The following is an 18,728-nucleotide window of genomic DNA, read 5'->3' as shown; positions in this document are numbered from 1 at the left end:
GCATGGAATTAAAATGACAATATAAATCTGGGATATTCTACGCTCTCATCTGGCCAGGTTTTCATTCATAAAACAGTTCTGCTCCAACAGACAATCTGCCGACTGTCACATCAAAATATCTAGTATTAGAATGAAGTTTTGTATGTGGTTAGGATAAACATTGAAGATTATGCAGAAACAGTTCACATGCTTTACTGTTCAGTTTGTGAGTAGAAAGTAATGTAATGAAATAAATACAATAAAATAATAAACAAACAGTAAACTGTCAGTGTTCACTTCTTAGTTTGAGCTGTGAGGTGCATGTGTTTTTTCTTCCATAACCTTAAGAATGGTCTTAGTACACGACACTTCTGAACCCTCACGTTCTGCTAAGATCTCCCTTCTAGGGTGCCTCAGTGCGTCCCTAGCAAGGGAGTGAACTCTGTAGCCGCACCTCCTCGCCACGTTAATGTGGGTGTTCCTGCAGGGACATGGGGCAGAATGGGCATGACCTAGTCATGGCGAACGCGGCACGGGTGCGGACGACCGGCGCAATAGCAAGACTAGCTCTCGGCAACTCACTCAAGAGAGGTCGCAGACTAGACTGGTCAGGGTAGATGGAGCTCATTAGCCTTGGCAGGCAGTCCATCTAGGAGAAGGAAAACTCTGATTTCAAACCAACGGGTGGGATACCTGGCAAATAATCCCCCCCTATGCTCACAGGGCAGGTCTTTGGACCATGAGCCCCGGGTAGATGGAGCTCGTTAGCCTTGACAGGCAGTCCATCTAGGGGAGGGATCCCCAATCTCTCACATCCCCCTGTGCTCACAGGGCAGGACTCTTTAGACCTGAGCTAAGGGAGAAGCCCCCTGACAGAAAACTTGATCCGGCCTGCCGAAGACGGAGTGTGTCAGCTACGGCGCAGGTTTCTGGTTAAAAATTCAGGACACACACGCATCAACGATTATGGTTATGCATCAGACCACTTTGTCGTCATGGCGTCGTCCCTATCAGCGACAACCGGGGAGGGACGGAGCCGGGCCTCCTGCCTCAAAGGGGCCCACCAAAGCGACCGGTGCCTCTGTCAACCTGAAGGTCAGGGGAAGGCAGAGTAGAGCGACTGACCAGACAAACTCACCACCTGTCAACCTCACAGTAGCTCAGTGGAATGCAGAAGGGCTGAGAAACAAGAAACCAGAACTCCAGGAGTTTCTCCGAAATAACAGCATTGATGTCATCTGCATACAGGAGACCCATTTGAAAGATCCTCAAAGATTTTTTATTAGAGGCTACGAAGCCTTCCGCCAAGATCAAGAGGACAGACACAAGGGAGGAATCCTCACCCTCATCAAAACCTCCATCCCTGCAGTAGAAACAAGCAGATCGGGAAAAGAGGAGCTAGAGCATCACACAGTCAAGCTGCTACTGCCCAGCGGAGAACTACTGATCACCAACTGCTACAGCCCTCCAGGCTCAGCTCTAGCGCTACACAAAGTGAGACTTGAAGCTTCCAGACACCTTGTGGTTGGAGACTTCAACAGCCACTCGCCAAGCTGGGGCTATGAGGAAATGGACTCGCGTGGTGAGGAAGTAGAGGACTGGATGATGGACAACAAGCTCATCCTCATCAACCATCCAGAGGACAAACCCACCTGCTACTCCAGAGCATGGAAGACCTGCTCAACACCAGATCTGGCCATCGCCACAGAAGAGGTTCAGCGACTCACCTCCAGAACAGTCAACACACAGCTAGGGGGAAGCGACCATCTGCCAGTCATCCTCAGCATCTCCAGCATAGGATGCACCCAGCACAGAATGGAACCCAGCTGGAACTTCAAACGAGCTAACTGGACTCTCTTCAAAGGAAAAGCAGACAACCTCTGCCAAGACATCAGCACCTCCAACAACCTCAACAACAATGTCAACCTTTTCAGCGATGCACTGCTGCGAGCAGCAAAGCTGTAGCCAGACAGAAGCTCCTCTTGATCATCAACCAGTCCTGGGACACAGGGAAACTTCCAGACCAGTGGAGAGAAGCCATCATCGTCCCCATCAGAAAGAAGCAGAAGGATAAGACCAAGAAGTCCAGCTATCGACCGATCAGCCTCCTGAGTTGTCTGGGCAAGGTGATGGAAAGGATGGTGAACACCCGACTCCTGAAACACCTTGAAGAAAACCACCTGCTCAGCAATACCCAATCAGCCTACAGGAAAAACCGCAGCACCGAAGACCAGCTGGTGTACCTTGCACAGGAGATAGAGACTGCCTTTCAAGAAAAGAAGAAGGTGCTTGCAGTCTTCGTGGACCTAACCAAGGCCTTCGACAAGGTCTGGAAGGCAGGACTTCTCCTGAAGCTCCTCAATAAGAAAGTGGAAGGGAAGATGTACCGCTGGATCCAGGACTTCCTCCAACACCGCAGGGCAAGGGTAAAACTTGACGGGAAAACCAGCCATCGGGTCACTCTACAGCAAGGTGTGCCGCAAGGAGGAGTCGTCTCCCCTACACTTTTCCTCATCTTCATCGACGACATCGCTGAGAAGATCTCCAAGCATGTCTCCAGAGCCCTCCAAGCTGACGACTTTGCTGCCTGGAGTGCTGCGGAATACCTCACGTCCGCCAGCCACAGAATGCAGGAAGCACTCAACTACGTGGGAACATGGGCCTCTGCCTGGGGAGTAGACATCAACACCACCAAGAAAGTCTCAGCAATCTTCTCGCTGTCACCGATGTCAGAAACCTCCCACCTCAAACTGAACGGAAAGCAGTTGAAACAGGATGACACGCCAATGTACCTGGGTGTGAAGCTCGACAAGCGATTGACTTGGAACCCCCATCTCAAGGACATCGAGAGACGAGCAAACAGAAAGCTGGCCATCCTGAAAAAACTCGCCGGGACCTCTTGGGGTGCCAACAGCAGCATACTGCAGAGGGTGTACACTGGAACTGTCAGGCCAACCCTGGAGTATGGCAGCACTGCCTGGGCCACGGCATCAGCAACCAACACAAGCCGCCAGAGCAAAGTTCAGAACGCAGGGCTACGGCTGATCACTGGCGGGATGAAGACGACTCCAGTTCAGGCAATGGAGAAACACACAGGCCTCCACCCACTCGAAGAAAGACGAGAGGAAAAAGTCTTCATCCACAGCGAGAAGCTCCTGCGCATGCCAACTCACCCCATGCACGAAAAACTGAAGCACCCAACAAAGAACAGACTGAAGCGGACCAGCTTCAACCACCTCTCCAAGGCCCTGCACCGCCAACATGAAGACCTGCTGCCCTCGTCCCCTGCCGAGATGGAAACACTCCCCGACTTCGAGGAACCGGCCGACCAACTGGAAGGAGTCTCAATCATCACAAAAGTCCCTGGCATCGACCAAAAGGACTGCCAAGCCCCTCCCCTGCTGAAAGCTCTGACACTGGAGATGATTGAGACTCGGTACAACCCCAGCAAATGGACGCACGTCTTCACAGACGGATCCTCGGAGGGAGCGGTGAAGAATGGAGGAGCAGGCATCTTCATCAGGCACACAGATGGAAGACTGACCCCTAGAGCCTTCCCCACAGGAAGAATCTCCTCGAACTACAGAGCGGAGACAGCAGCACTACTCCATGCTGCACAAGGCCTCAGGACGTCAGTCAACCCACCACCAAAGATAGTCTTCTTCACTGACTGCAGATCTCTCCTGCAGGGACTCCAGTCAACCAGAAACGAACAGCAGCTGACAAACATCAAAGCAACCCTTCATGACCTTTCAAAACGGTCGACTGTCACTGTTTAGTGGGTTCCTTCTCACTGTGGGGTCACGGGGAACGAAAAGGCCGATGCTCTCTCCAAGGCAGGCAGCAAAATGAAGCAGTTCAGCCACCCCGTGACCTACAGAGAGGCCAGGACCATCATCCACAACCGATACCAGAACCAGTGGAAGAGAAGGCTGGGTGCAAACAGTGGTGTCGATCCAATCCACCAGCTCCAGAGACACCAGCAGACAGTCCTCTTCAGACTGAGAACTGGCCACTGCCGACTACTGAGTCACCTTCACCGTATAAAGATCGCCCACACTGATGAGTGTCCGTGTGGCACTGGACCCCAGACCCCTGAACACATCCTCCAACACTGCCCAACCCATGAAGCTCTACGGCGTCAAACCTGGCTAGGGGGCACGGAGCTACAGGCGCAGCTTTGGGGAGACTGCCACGACCTGGAGAAGACCGTGGGTTATGTTGTGGTGACAGGGGTGACCGTCTGACGCAGCCAAAAACATCGAACGCGGAAGAAGAAGAAGAAGAATGAACCCTGACATTTCAACCAATGGATCACAAAGATAACTTTTGTAAGACCGGTCAAAAAAGGAAGACAAAGAAAAGCTTTAATTTTACTTTTCTTTTTAGCCAGGCCTGGTCAACATCATGCCACATGTGAACATGGATATGTATAAATTGTGTTTTTTCTTTCAACTGCCCCGTGTATTTTACCATTTGTTTCTGTGATAAGTAGTAACCACATCAGCAGTAAAAAAATTAAAAAAAATGATAAAAAAAATCTTTTAAAACCTGTCTCAGCTGCCATTTCCAAACACCCGACCAACCAGTCATAAAAATATCCAATCAGCATGTGGTTTTCATCAACATCAAACCATCTTATACCCCTACATTCACATAACCATTATTATCCAACTATTGAAGATAATCTGGCAAAAAACAAAACAAAAAAACAAAAACAAAAAAAACCAAACTTCAAATTCATCGCCAGATTCATCATCCAGGAACAATTCTAAAATCTCAAATTTTAGGTCTGCCATCTTGACTTCCATCCAAATTCACTCCAAAAAACTTTGTTAAACTTGAGAAAACTCCCGCAGAATCAACTATGAGGAAAAGTGAATGGCATAAGCTGCATTCTGAAACCAAATGCCTAACAAAGTAGGGGGTCAAGTCGGTCAGAAACTGAATTATTAATACCAGCACAAAATTTAACACTTCCACTGAACAATTACAGTCGCCCCTGCCTGCAGGAGATCTGTAATGCTCAGTGACTTTAGTCATCGTAGACGTGCTGAAGATAAAACAGTTCTCTGCTCCCTTGACACTGACCCTTCAAAAGAACTGGAATCTGACCCCTCCTAACCCCACCCAATTACTTCTACCTACATTCCTCTTGCCATTTCTATTATGTTGATGTAAATGGAGGGGAAGACGGAGAAGGGCAAGTATGGTTCTGACTATTATTTCAGGAAAGAGAAAGAAGGGAGAGAGTTAGAGGCTTTGAAATGATGAACATAAAAGAAGGTGGGGGGGGGGGGGGGGGGGGGGGGCAATTGTGGCAGTCCTGTTTGTGGTGATTTAAATCAAAACAAAAATGGATGAACAGAATGAATCTGGGTACTTTACTGATTATACCTGTCCAGTTCCTTTTGAGAAACACACAATACCTTCAACTGAGAAGACAAAGCAAAGAGACAGAAAGAAGTGTGGAGGAGGGGGGAAGAGAGAGGGAAAGTGTATGTGTGAGTGAGATGTTAAGATCAGCACGTTTGTGCACACATATATATTTGGGATAATTACTCAGCAATATCGGCACTTAGGTGTGGAAATAAACGAAATTTTCAAATTTATAGTTTTCTACTTCTTCTGCATTCCCTGGCCACGCTAGATTTTCAGTCCGGTCAGGACAGCAAAGTCCATGGTCCGTCGCAGGGACCCCGCCGGTCCCCCCAGTTTCTCCTGGAGCTCCACCAGGCTGGGCCATGCCTGGCGTCTCAGAGCATCGAAGGTGGGGCAGGACTGACGATATGGGAGGGGTCTGTGGGCCTGTACCACAAGGGCACTGGTCAGTATTTGATATCTTCAGATGGTAGAGATGGGAAAGGAGCTGACAGTGTCCCGTTCAGTCTGAAGATTGTGACCTCTGCCGCTCTGTCCAGCTCATGGATGCCGTCTTTTTCGTCTTCCAGCCTGATGTCCAGACGTTGGTGCCATGCTTTCCTGAAGCTGTCTCTCAGTATCTGTTTTGCCTCGCTGTAGGACACTGGGTGGGCTGGCTGCTCTAATTTGCTGCCTGCCTTGGATAGGCGGTCTGCCTCTTCATTGCCCCCTATGCCACAGTTGGATTGGATCCACTGCAGCACCACAGCAGTTCTCTGTTTAAGGAGATTCAGTTCTTGCTTGATGTCTCTTAAGATCTGCTCTCGTCCTGGCACCTGGAGACTCGGCAGGATAGACTTTTTTGTATTTGTATTTCTTTTTATCACAACAGATTTCTCTGTGTAAAATTCGGGCTGCTCTCCCCAGGGAGAGCGCGTCGCTAAACTACAGCGCCACCCATGTTTTTGTAGTTTTTCCTGCATGCAGTTTTATTTGTTTTTCCTGTCAAAGTGGATTTTTCTACAGAATTTTGCCAGGAACAACCCTTTTGTTGCCATGGCTTCTTTTACGTGTGCTAAGTGCATGCTGCACACGGGACCTCGGTTTATCATCTCATCCGAATGACAGTGTCCAGAACACCACTCAAGGTCCAGTGGAGGGGGAGAAAATATCGGCAGCTGAGCCGTGATTCGAACCAGTGCGCTCAGATTCTCTCGCTTCCTAGGCGGACACGTTACCTCTAGGCCATCACTCCAGTCAGTCAGTCAGGAACACTGCGTTGGTGGGTAGTGCGTCTTCCTGGCTGAAAGTCTGGGCTGTCAGTAGCAGAGCACAGGCCTCAGCACCGAAGTTGGTGGACAGGGTGCCTATAGCCACTGACTTGCTGATGGTTTTGCCATCAGGGAATCTAACATACACCCCACTTCCTCCGTTCTTCACTGCCTTTTCAGCAGACCCATCTGTGTATGCTCTTGCCCAGGTATCGGGAGGGTATTTGGTGCTTAGTGCTTCCAGAGTCAGCGACTTTAGTTCAGCTGTTATGTGGCACTCCTTGCTCTTGACACCTGGGATGTTGGGCATGATTGCTGGGGTGTCTGCCTGCCAGTCCTCATAGTCTTGGAGGGATTCAGCTGTCTGATTGGTTGCTGACAGAGGATGGTGGTGTTTCCTCTCAAGAGCCTTGATGAGATGGTTTGGGCTCTGTCAAAATTTATTGACTGAATTCAACAAAAACCAGCTAGATATTTTGTGATTAAGAGGCTGAACTATGCTCTGGTGCAAAAAACTCGATTTACCCCAGATGGACCCTCAGCACTGTTTTTGTCTGTAGCGCAATTGAATGCAGCGCGAGTTATCCATCATTTCGTGAGAGATGGTCACACATTTTGTTCAAACACTAGATCTGATATCTAGATGAAGTACCACAGATTCATATACATTACAAGCAGGAAATATGTTTTGGTCAAAGATGTGTGCAGCCTCTGTCTCTCGTTTGGACATTTCACACTTGCCTTTGCCTTTGTTCTTGCATACAAGTATTTTGATTCATAACTTGCAAAACAATCTAATTACGATTATAAAGCAACCTACTCAACTATCAACAAAATACATGCACCTAGGAAATCAAATTTATCTTCAACAGTTTCACATATGATATATTGCCTAAACCTTTCTGTTGGTATGTTTGTAAATCTTCCTCATTAAAATTACTTCAATTTTAAAACTGTGTGCTCTTATTCTGAGTTTACAAAGAGCTTGTTTGTGGGCAAGATCGATTTTATGCCATCAAATATTTCTCAATTCAATAACTTTGTTGTTGTTGTTGTTACCGAAGTCTAATCTGTTGTCTTCAGTTTTTTTCTGTTTCCAAAACTGAATATAAATATTTTCTAATTGTTAAAGCAAAGTAAATGAAGTCTGTTGTTTCTAAATATAGACTGTTTAATCCAAACATGACTTAACCTTATATTGTGAAGAACTTTTGTTTTTAATAGTAGCCAAGGGTTACATGGATATATATACACATTTCTTATTAGCTGTCATTATGTGCATCCAGAAAATGAGTCCAGTGGCTAAGAACACTGAATACAACTTCCAATTAGAAAGCTGCCCAATTCTGCTTGAGTTGGCAGATTCATTGTTTTAGAATGTACCCCTAGAAGCAGTTTAGAAAATTTTATATGCATTAGCTCATGAGGATGTTTTGAAGAAATAGTTTCTAAAGACATCAGACATTCCTGCACTGAATTAACTGTTACTTTTAGCATGAAGCATGACACCAGACTGTGTTAAATGCTTTCTAAAAGTCAACAAAACAGTACTAAAAGTGATTCTTTTTGTTTTTTTAGAGTATCGTCAATTATCTTTTTAAGGGTAAATATGTAAAAGATCAAGAAACGGAATGTTTTCCTGTCCACCAGCAAACCTTCAGAAAAAAAGCCTGAAAAGACTCTTAAGCCAACTTCACAGAACAGAACACACAACATGAATACACAAACATCCCCACAAGTATCAGTAAATCACAAGGAGGCAGTCTAGAAGAAAAGAGTATCAATGTCAGCTGGACTAACATGACCCAAGAAGACAACACAGACGACTCACAGTGATACTAACAGCAATGATGTTTCCAAGGACAACAACGCTATGCTCCGAAATGACAATGAGCTCAACCACCCGGACTTTCCGTGAGTAATTGTACTACATGACTCAGTACTCAGTGGTGTAGACCTCAGGTGGCTCAGTCATTCCTATGGATTGGATGTGACAATGAATAAGACACCCAATGCAGAACACTGCACTTTAGAGAGTGATGTCGTCCCCATACATGCCACTGTAAGTGGCTGAAGAAATCTGGATACAAAAGCAGATAGCAATAAGCTAACCTCAGCTGTCCCGCAGTTATAAAGAGAAATAGAAGCAAGTGGAAAGATCATCATCAGTAAGCCCACAACCACCTGCCAGGAAGAGCTTAATCACAGGATAGACCTATTCAATGGCTTGCTGTAAACAAAGCATCATGAACTGGGCAGCATCTCTTTCATAGGTCATGACAACCTATGAGTAGACCATCACTTGAAAGACCAGGTAACCCCAACGTCAGAGGAGCAGGTCTCCTGGCAGCCAACATCGGTTAACACCTTGAAAACACGCTGTGGCAGAAGCTTACAGACAAGACAGCCAGGACATCAGTACAGACTTGCACGTGACAACAGAAGAGGACACCCAAGACAGGTCCAGGATTGTCACCATAACACTTCAGACAAGAACAAACTAATATACCACCTCAGGGCATCCAGCACAGAAAAAGCAGAGACAGAATTTACAGAACTGAATATCAGTATCAATCAACGAAACAAGCCAAGGAGAGATTGGTCTGACAGACCCAGCCAACACCACTCCCCCTCACACCACAAAGAGAACAGTGATGACTTTGACCATCTCTCAGGCAAGCAGCACTCACCACGCAAGGAAGACAACTGTGAATGTAGCTACTTCCCCAACACACAAAGTTACTCCTATGAGAATGAAAATAGCCACCATTCACAATGCTCAGCCCAAACCAGATGGTATTATGACAGACAAAATAACAATTTGTAGAATGTATGTGAGCATACGAGTCGATCCACCAAGCTATAATAAAGCATTTTGTATAGACTGTAGAACATAGGTAAAATTCAAATCAATGTTCTGTCATGGAATGTCAATGGGTTCATAGAAACAATACATGGCATTAAGTGATTGACTTGAACAAACTGAAAGATTGCCAATTCAACAACAAATTACTGTTATATGATATTGTATCCTCGGAAGAAACTCAAAGCTATTAAAAGCACAAAGGAAATACTTATCCCAAATTTTACCACAGGAATCCATAATTATTGAGAAAAACCATGAAAAGGCATGCAAATCTTCAGGAAGAGTATGTGTCTTTGTAAAACTTGAACTAACAGACAACATACAATTTTTACCGCAAAACAATTGCTATTTTATGTGGAAACATATGCCAAACCCAGCTGAAAATGAAAATGACATGTATATAGGCTGTTGCTATATACCAATTATGTGTATTTATTGCACGAAGAAGAAAACAACATGATAGCTTTAAATATTACATTTAGTGAAATTTGGCCACGCAGAGCAAACTGATAGGCCTAGTTTGCATCAGTCTGACATGGTACAGTATATGACACCAAACATTACATTTAGTCAAATGACGTTAGATGTGCAACGGCAGTGGGGATTAGTCTGCTTGCTTCGAAACTGAACATGCATGGCTCGGTCCCACTCGCATGCCTTTTTTTTTTTTCCCCCCAAAGCTTGTTTCATATATCATATTTAAAATGGAACACTTTTTGATGGTGTTTTTAATATCTTTTTTTTCTCCTCATGATTCCTTTACTGGATAAAGCGTACGAAACACAAGTGAGCCTTGAAGGCTTTGCCTCTTGTTTGTAGTGTGTTGTCATTTACAGTTTCAGTTTCGTTATTGTTTGCAATTTCCTTGTACTCACCAGCACCGAAAACCATTGGTTCACTGTGACCGGCAAGTTTCATAGCTGTCACAGCCTCATCTAGGCTGTTGTAGGCCTTGTGTGCCGCTTGGGGGAATCCAGTTACAGATCATGAAGCATCTTTCCATGTTCTGAAGATGGCGATCTTTTGGTCTTTACTTACTGCATAGTACTTATCTTTCTTGCCTTTCTTCAGGCCATGGCCACATCAGTAAGCTCCTGAACACAAGAGTGAATCTTGTTTTGCTGGTGGTTTTTTTTTCTTTTCTTTTCTTTTTTTCAAAGCACACTTGATTTTATCAAACGACATAGTAACTGACTCTCAGATCTAAGTAATGCAAAATGTTTCGCACAAGAGTTCATTGGATCAACACAGAACAGATGAGAAACAGGCTTTTCATTATCAAGATGAAGATGAAATCAAGGTGGCTGTAGTATTGTTTTTGTGCCCCCCCCCACCCCCCCACCCCATTTGTCATCAAATATGTCCTAAGTAGCCTGACATGTGAAGTCTTCCCCGCTCTTCAATTTTCTCTCCAGATTTGCACAGATCTCAGGAATGGCCCCCGGGGCTTTTCTGCGGCAGTCACACACAACTTACAGAAGCATCCTTTATCTATTTTTCATTTCTTAGCTTAAATAATGAAATGGAAAGGTGCATCTCTGCGTTTCTGCACTGCTCTCACATCCCTGACTATCATGGAAAAAACTGACCTGTCTGTTCTCTGAAACACACACACACCTGCAGCAACTACCAGATTTTTAAAGCAAAGATTGTATTAATATGAGTAAAGTTAATATACTGTGCTAAACATGGATGGATGGATGGTTTATTGATCTATAGGCCATGGCCATTGTAAAATTGTGTCGGAAAAATAAACATCTGAAAGAAAAACCAACTGCAAAAATTTCATCATGCCTTGTTAAATGACACATTCTCAGCTAAATAATACTAACTAAAAATCATAGACATACTTGATTTTAAGAAACATACACTAACCTAAGTAATATATAATACACATAAAACATACCTGCTTTTAAGTGATACACTCACCTAAGTAATACCTGATATATATCATACATGTTTGGTAAACAACAGTAAACATAGAAGCAAACACAAAGACAAACACATTCATAAAGCAATTTCTCCATGTCACACGCACACATGTCCACTTTTTATTTCCTACAACACTCACTCTGGCATTCTGTGGGTGACAATGGGGGCCTGCGGCCACTCTCACTGTCACTCCGTTTCCTTGGGCCTCGTCTTCTGGGCACCTGGTCCAGTGAACATGGCGGCAAAGTAGCTATCTCCGCCTCCAGATCAAAGTCACTGTTCACAATGTTTGAAAGCAAAATTCTATCATAACATCATGAAGAAATACATAAATCTGTAATGTATCTTTTTTCTTCTCACAACTTTATTTACCTCAAATTTGGGCCCATGTGTCTGAACTGAATGTGACCAACACAAAATAAATTTTGAAGGGGAGACAGGTCACATATGGGTCACTGACCCAAAGTGTCTGGAAACAAACAGGCTGCCAAAAAACCCTGCGTGTCAAGTTGAAGACTTTTCTTGCTCCCAGTCAGCCTATTCTTGGTTTCCACTATGCATGAACTGTCAATTTATAGATCTCAGCCACACCGTTAGTCTCTCTATCGTTCAAATAGAATTATAAACTTCACTCTTCCTTGCTTTTCACTCAGCCAGCCTCTGTGCTGGTTTTAATTTGTCAAGAAAATAAAAAGCTAAAATACATCATAAGCAAAATCATTTGGCATTAAAATTCTACACTTCGACATTCAGAAGGCTTTCCTATGATCAAAAATAGAAAATTTCATCCTAAAAAGTATTCAGTAGGTGCAGGGTGAATCACCAATTTGGTTTATGATTTCCATAAACAGAGGGAGAGAGCGAGCGAGAACTCTTTGAACTCTGGTTTAAAGAATAGGCCTCAGACCCATGTCAAGAGACAGAACGAGCGAGCCTGTGTGTCAGTGTCTGTGCACACGTGTGTATATGTTTTCAACAATGGCGACAGTGTTAACTGCAGCCATGTTGATCAATGTATTGTTGCAGCAGCAGCCAATTATGTTCTGCCTAACTCTATTAAATATTTGGCTACAAAGTTTTTGTTGTGTTGCACTTGGGTGCTACAAAGTGATTGTTGCAAGGAATGGCTAGTCAGGAATGGAAATTTCACACACACACACACTTGCGCACATGTGTGTGCGTGTATGCATGCATGCATGCATGTGTATGTGGGTGGTGCGTGTTAGTGAACGTGCGCGTGTATGTGTATGCACACGTCAGTGTCAGTGTATGTAACATGATGTGAGCGATGGTAAAATGTGTGCACATGTTTCTAAGTTTGAGTGTCAATCTGCATGTGAGTGGTGTCTATCACTCTGTGTGTGTGTGTGTGTGTGTGTGTGTGTGTGTGTATGTGTGTGAGTGACAGTAAGTGTGTGTGTGTGTGTGTGTGTGTGTGTGTGTGTGTGTGTGTGTGTGTGAGTGACAGTAAGTGTGTGTGTGTGTGTGTGTGTGTGTGTATGTGTGTGTGTGTGTGTGTGTGTGTGTGTGTGAGTGACAGTAAATGTGTGTGTGTGTGTGTGTGTGTGTGTGTGTGTGTGTGTGTGTGTGTGTGTGTGTGTGTGTGTGTGTGTGAGTGACAGTAAATGTGTGTGTGTGTGAACGTAAAGGATGTGCCATAGTGCATTATGGGAAACACTGCACCTTAGGGCTTAACTGACCTTGACAGAATTTAAATTCAAATTCAGATCTATGTGCGCAACATGAAGAAAAGTATGGCGTTGAGTGCTATTTCCAAACTGGTCTCAAGCATACAGTTTACAGCATTTTGAATCAAGTAAGAATAAAAAAACATTTAGGAATATGGATCGATGTGTGAGACCAATCAACAGAAAACAAACCTGTCACACATGCTTTTCTCAATGGATTTACAAGAATCTCAGGATCGACCCCTTGGGATCTCAGGTTCACAAATTTCTACATATTTACCAAAAAAAATCTCAGCTCCGACTTCAGCTCATACACACAAGTTACAAAATCAAACTAACACCAAATCAAACCAGAAAAGAACATGGAATATGTTCTGCCATGCTAGTAAGTCATCTGAGTTTTTCAAAATGAGTGGACCATTTTCTCAAGATGCAGCTGCTACGTTTGTGGTACTGGAATCGTTCGTGATGTTTGTTGAAGTCATGTGGTGGCTTTATAGTGTTGTCAACTGTCATGAAGTCGCTTTATTTTAAGTCATGTAGTGGCTTTATTTTGTTGTAGTCATGTAGTGGCTTTATTTTGTTGTAGTCATGTAGTGGCTTATTTTGTTGTCAACTGTCATGTTGTGTATTTTGATTATTCATGCAGTGCATTCATTTTGTTGTAGTGCCTTCATTTTGTCGTAGTCATGTAGTGGCTTATTTTGTTGTGGCTACATTTTGTTTAGTCGTGTAGTGCCTTCATTTTGTTGTAGTCATGTAGTGGCTTATTTTGTTGTGGCTACATTTTGTTTAGTCGTGTAGTGCCTTCATTTTTTTGTCGTCATGTAGCGGCTTCATTTTGTCGTAGTCATGTAGTGGCTTTATTTTGTTGTAGTCATGTAGTGGCTTATTTTGTTGTCAACTGTCATGTAGTGCATTTTGATTATTCATGTAGTGCCTTCATTTTGTTGTAGTGCCTTCATTTTGTCGTAGTCATGTAGTGGCTTATTTTGTTGTGGCTACATTTTGTTTAGTCGTGTAGTGCCTTCATTTTGTAGTAGTCATGTAGTGGCTTATTTTGTTGTGGCTCCATTTTGTTTAGTCATGTAGTGCCTTCATTTTGTTTAGTTGTGTAGTGCCCTCATTTTGTTTAGTCGTGTAGTGCCCTCATTTTGTTGTAGTCATGTAGCGGCTTCATTTTGTTGTTGTCACTGTTGTGTTGTCACTCAGACAAATAATAAGCTTAAAACATCTCGTGTGTAATGAAGAGTATTTAATAACTGAAAAGAAATAAACAAACAGAAACTACACTGTCAGCTGTTGTGGCCCTGGCCGTTGTTATTCTCACGCCCTCTATATTCCTTGAGCATCAAGGCAGATAATTCTGACAAGTTAAGAACTTTTGACACAACATTCTTCCCCACCTTTGAATGAAAAATGTGCAATTAAGTGTTTATAAAATTAGAACATGCATTATAACACAAGTGAATATTTGAGGTATTACTGTCTTTGTTTTGAAGTATCCATTCTTCACTCTGAAGCAAAAGAAGATTTCTTCAGCCAGGTAATGTCTTTGTTTGAAGTGTCTATTCTTCATTTTGAAATAAGACTGTTCTTAAGGGTTTTACCTTCATGAATGAAAATTGTATAGAATTGATAAAAAAAAACTTGCAATTAACAGGAAGTGAATAATGAATGTTCACCATATTATCATTTCACACGTTTTCCGCACAGTTCAGGTGAACTTGTTGAGTCTATAAATCTTGCTTGACTTATAACAACAATAAAACAAAGTGAACAACAAACGTGACTTGAAATATTAATCAGGTTATGAACCATAGTTCTTGTATGATCAATTCAGGACGTAGTCTTGGAGGTATGCTGGTGCTTTGCGTATGCGAATGGGTCTTTGAGTCGCTGATGATGAGGCAGGCGTGTTGACTGATGTGTTCTGTGTAGGACTGAATGTCAACATTCTTGGTGAAGATGATGTCTGCAAATTGTAAGGCATTGCAACTTGTGTTAGTGATTTGAATTTTGTGTGGTTCTGTAAGGTGTATTTGGAGATCTGGGTGACAAACAATCATTTTCTTTTGGTGACTGTCTTTCTTCTTTCTCCTCCTGCTCCTCAAAAAGAGATGGATGTATGAGTTTGAAATGTGAGGAATTCCGTGTGATCTGTTTTGGGCCTTGTTGTGCTGTGATCATTGAACCTTTCATTTGGGTAATCATGTATGGCTTGGGGTTGTATGGGTGTGTAAATCTGTTGATTTTTGGCTGTTTCACTAGCACTTGATCGCCAACGTTGAATTTTGAGGGACAGGTGTGACGGTTCTCATCGATATATGTTTTCATCTTGGACTTGGAGGTTGAGTCATTGTGGGCAATTTTGGCATGTGTTTGACTTGCGGTAAGGAGAGTAGTTTAAGGAAGTTCAGGCAAGTTTATGTTCATTTTTCGTCCTGTCAACGCTTCGAATGGGGACACACCAGTGGTGGAGTGTGAGGTGCCTCGGTAGAGACAGAGAAATGTGGGTAGCTGGGACTTCCAGGGGATGTTTTCAGCGATGGATGATCTGATGTTTTTGTTCAGTGTTGCCATGAATTTTTCTGCTCCTCCATTTGCTTCAGGCCACATGGGAGTTATTTTCCTGTGTTCAATGCCGAAACTGGTCATGAAATGAGCAAATTCTTTACTGTTAAAAGGGGGGCCATTGTCTGTCTTGAGTTTCTTGGGAATTCCTTGTCGAGAGAAAATATTTTTTAATTTACGGATGACACATTTGGCAGAAGTAGATGAGATGATCTCGACTTCCAGAAACTGACTGTACTGATCAATAACAAGAAGTAAGTAGTCACCGCATGGATACGGACCAGCAAAGTCCATAGCAAGTGAGCTCCATGGTTCAGGTGGTAGAGGGGTAGGTTGTAAGGGTTCATGGTGTGAAGGTCCAGGGTAAGATGCCTGACATGGTATGCAGGATTTTACTGTGTCTTCTTCTATCTTGTCAATGTTTGGGAACCATACCTTTTCTCGAATGCATAGTTTGGTTCCTTGGTGTGTTTGGTGAGCAATTGCAATGACTTTCCTTTGTAATGAAACTGGTATGACAAGGCGATTTCCCCGAAGAATGAGACCATCATACACAGACAGTCCATCTCGGAATCTTGAATACTGTGAAGTTTCAGTTTCTCTCCAATTTCCAGTCTGAACTGCAGTGATCACTGTCTGAAGGATTTTGTCTTTTTGCGTGGCATCACGAACTTCATCAATGGTTAGTGACTTAGGAACTGCATTCTTTGTGACATAGTTCACATAAGCTTCACCGGCATTTTCTCTTCTGGGGATAGTTTGAGGGTGACATCTGATGAAGTCAGCAGGATTGAGCTCATTTCTTCCTGGTCTGTACTGAAGTGTCAAATTGTATGGCATCAGACGTAAACGCCATCTTTCTGCTCTAGCTGTAGTAGCTTTTCTGCTTGAAATGATGCCAAGGAGAGGTTTGTGGTCTGTGATGACTGTGAAATCTGCTCCATACAGGTATAAGTGGAAGTGTTCAACTCCATAGACTACTGCATGCATTTTTTTGCCTGTCTGTGAGTAACGTTTTTCTGCCTCTGTCAGTGCACGACTGGCATAACAGATTACCTTTCCTTCCTGTGTCAGTATGGCGCCAAGACCGACTGGACATGCATCGACCAGAACTACTGTTTGCTTCCTCTGGTCAAAGGAGGACATCACATGAGCACTTGTGAGAACCTGCTTCAGTCGGCTGAATGCTTGCTGTTCTGATGTCTCCCATTTCCACATAGAATCCTTGGTGAGGTTTCTCAAAGGTTCAGTAAGTGTTGCATATTTTGGAATGTATCAGGAAACATATTGGGTCATACCAAGAAATGACCTGACTTCACTGACAGATGTTGGAGGTCTGCTGTTGATGATAGTTTGAATTTTCTCTGGGTCAGCTGACACACCTTTTTCACTAAAGATGTGACCAAAAAATGTTTGATTATCAACAGAGATGATGCATTTTTCTTTGTTGAGCTTCGCACCACTATCTCGTAGCTTCTGCAGCGTTGCTCACAAATTAGCATCATGTTCTTCTTGGTTTTTTCCATGAATAATAATGTCATCACTGAGATTTTGGGTACCAGGAATATCAATCAGCAGTTCTGAGATGGCATTTTGAAAAATTTCTGCAGCAGCACTGACTCCATAAAGCAACCGCTTGTATCTTCGGAGTCCAGTGTGTGTAGAAAATGTTGTGATGTACCGACTCTCAGGGGCAAGTTCAAGCTGGTGGTATGCACTTGATAAGTCTACTTTGCTGTAAACAGTGGAACCATTCAGGTCTGCAATCAGATTGTCCATTGTTGGTATCGGGTATTTTACTCTTTTTATGGCTTTGTTTGCTTCTCTCATGTCGAGGCACAATCTGACACCACCAGACTTCTTTGGGATAATCACAGTTGGACTAACCCATGGAGTGGGACCTTCAATTTTCTCAATAATGTCAGCCTTCTCGAGGCGTTCCAGTTCTCGTTCAACATCTTTTCTAACATGAAAAGGGATGCGTCTGTGTGTTTGGATAACAGGCTGAACTTCAGGATAAATGTGTAGTTTGATTTTCACATCTTTGATTTTTCCTGTTTTGCCATCAAATAGAGTTGGAAAGTTATCCATAATGTTTTCAGGAGTGTTTGAAAAAAAAAGCAAACTGGATGATGCTTAGCGTTTGGGCTGTTTCACCACTCAGGAGGCTACTGCCATGTTGTGTATCAGGTGTCTCAACAACATAAACCTTTGCATGTCTACTTCTGCCTTTGTATGTAATGTCTGCACACAAAAACCCCTTGACAGGAAGAGGCACTTTTGATCCATATGCATATATTGTAGGGCATGGACCTTGAAGCTTTGCAGCAGAACCTATCTTTGCATATGAGTCTGAGCTAATGACATTTACAGTAGCGCCAGTATCAATGATGAATTTTATTGGAATGTCGCAAATGTATGTATCAACCATGGGAGTTTTGTGTGTATTTTTGTTTTTGTCAACAGTGAAAACAGATTCATCACTGGAACTATCTGGTTGCCTTTCAAAAGTAAGTCAATCTGTCTTACTTTCTGTGATGACTCACACACACTTACAAACTGTCCAATTTTGTGGCACTTGCGGCATTCTTTTCCTTTGGCGGGGTAATGTCCTTTGTGAGGGAAAGTACCACCACAATAGCGGCATATATTTCCACTGCATGTGTGACCACAGATTGCGCCACTGAGTCTGGAGCCATGAAATGTTTTAAGTGTACTGTGATTATGTGAAAAACCACCTCTTGAAAATGGTCCATGGCTGCGTGATGATGCAGATGACTGACGGCTATCATGAAAATAACCACCTGACTGAGACGAGTTATATTGACTTGTCACTTTGTTTGCCATATTTGCCTGATTTGTGTAGCTGAGGTGCAATGAGAGTATTTGTTGCTGATGACATGTTCTGTTCAATTTCTGCTGCTCTAATTTCTGAAAGTTCAATGGCACTGCTTCAGCTAAAACCCTAGTGAGGGACACGTTGTCACGAAGTGCTGCTCTTCGGAGTCTTGAGGATTTGCATCCATGTAAAATCTGTGTGAGGATTTCTCTGTCAAC

At 43.4% G+C, this 18,728-nt stretch overlaps 1 protein-coding gene across 2 annotated transcripts in view; it reads right to left on the bottom strand.

Annotated features, from left to right (window-relative positions):
- The window catches only part of LOC143291692 (uncharacterized), a 72,243-nt gene that overhangs the window by 22,470 nt on the left and 31,045 nt on the right, over window positions 1-18,728 (bottom strand). For both annotated transcript variants that reach the window (XM_076601714.1, XM_076601715.1), the window contains exon 7: window positions 11,549-11,685. In XM_076601714.1, coding sequence (XP_076457829.1) covers window positions 11,549-11,685 — 137 coding nt within the window. The remainder of the gene's footprint in view (window positions 1-11,548; window positions 11,686-18,728) is intronic.

This window comes from Babylonia areolata, chromosome 17, assembly GCF_041734735.1.
Source record: "Babylonia areolata isolate BAREFJ2019XMU chromosome 17, ASM4173473v1, whole genome shotgun sequence".
NCBI lineage: Eukaryota > Metazoa > Mollusca > Gastropoda > Neogastropoda > Buccinidae > Babylonia > Babylonia areolata.
The sequence above is the reverse complement of the archived record's forward strand: the minus strand, read 5'-3'. Positions and strand labels throughout refer to the sequence as shown.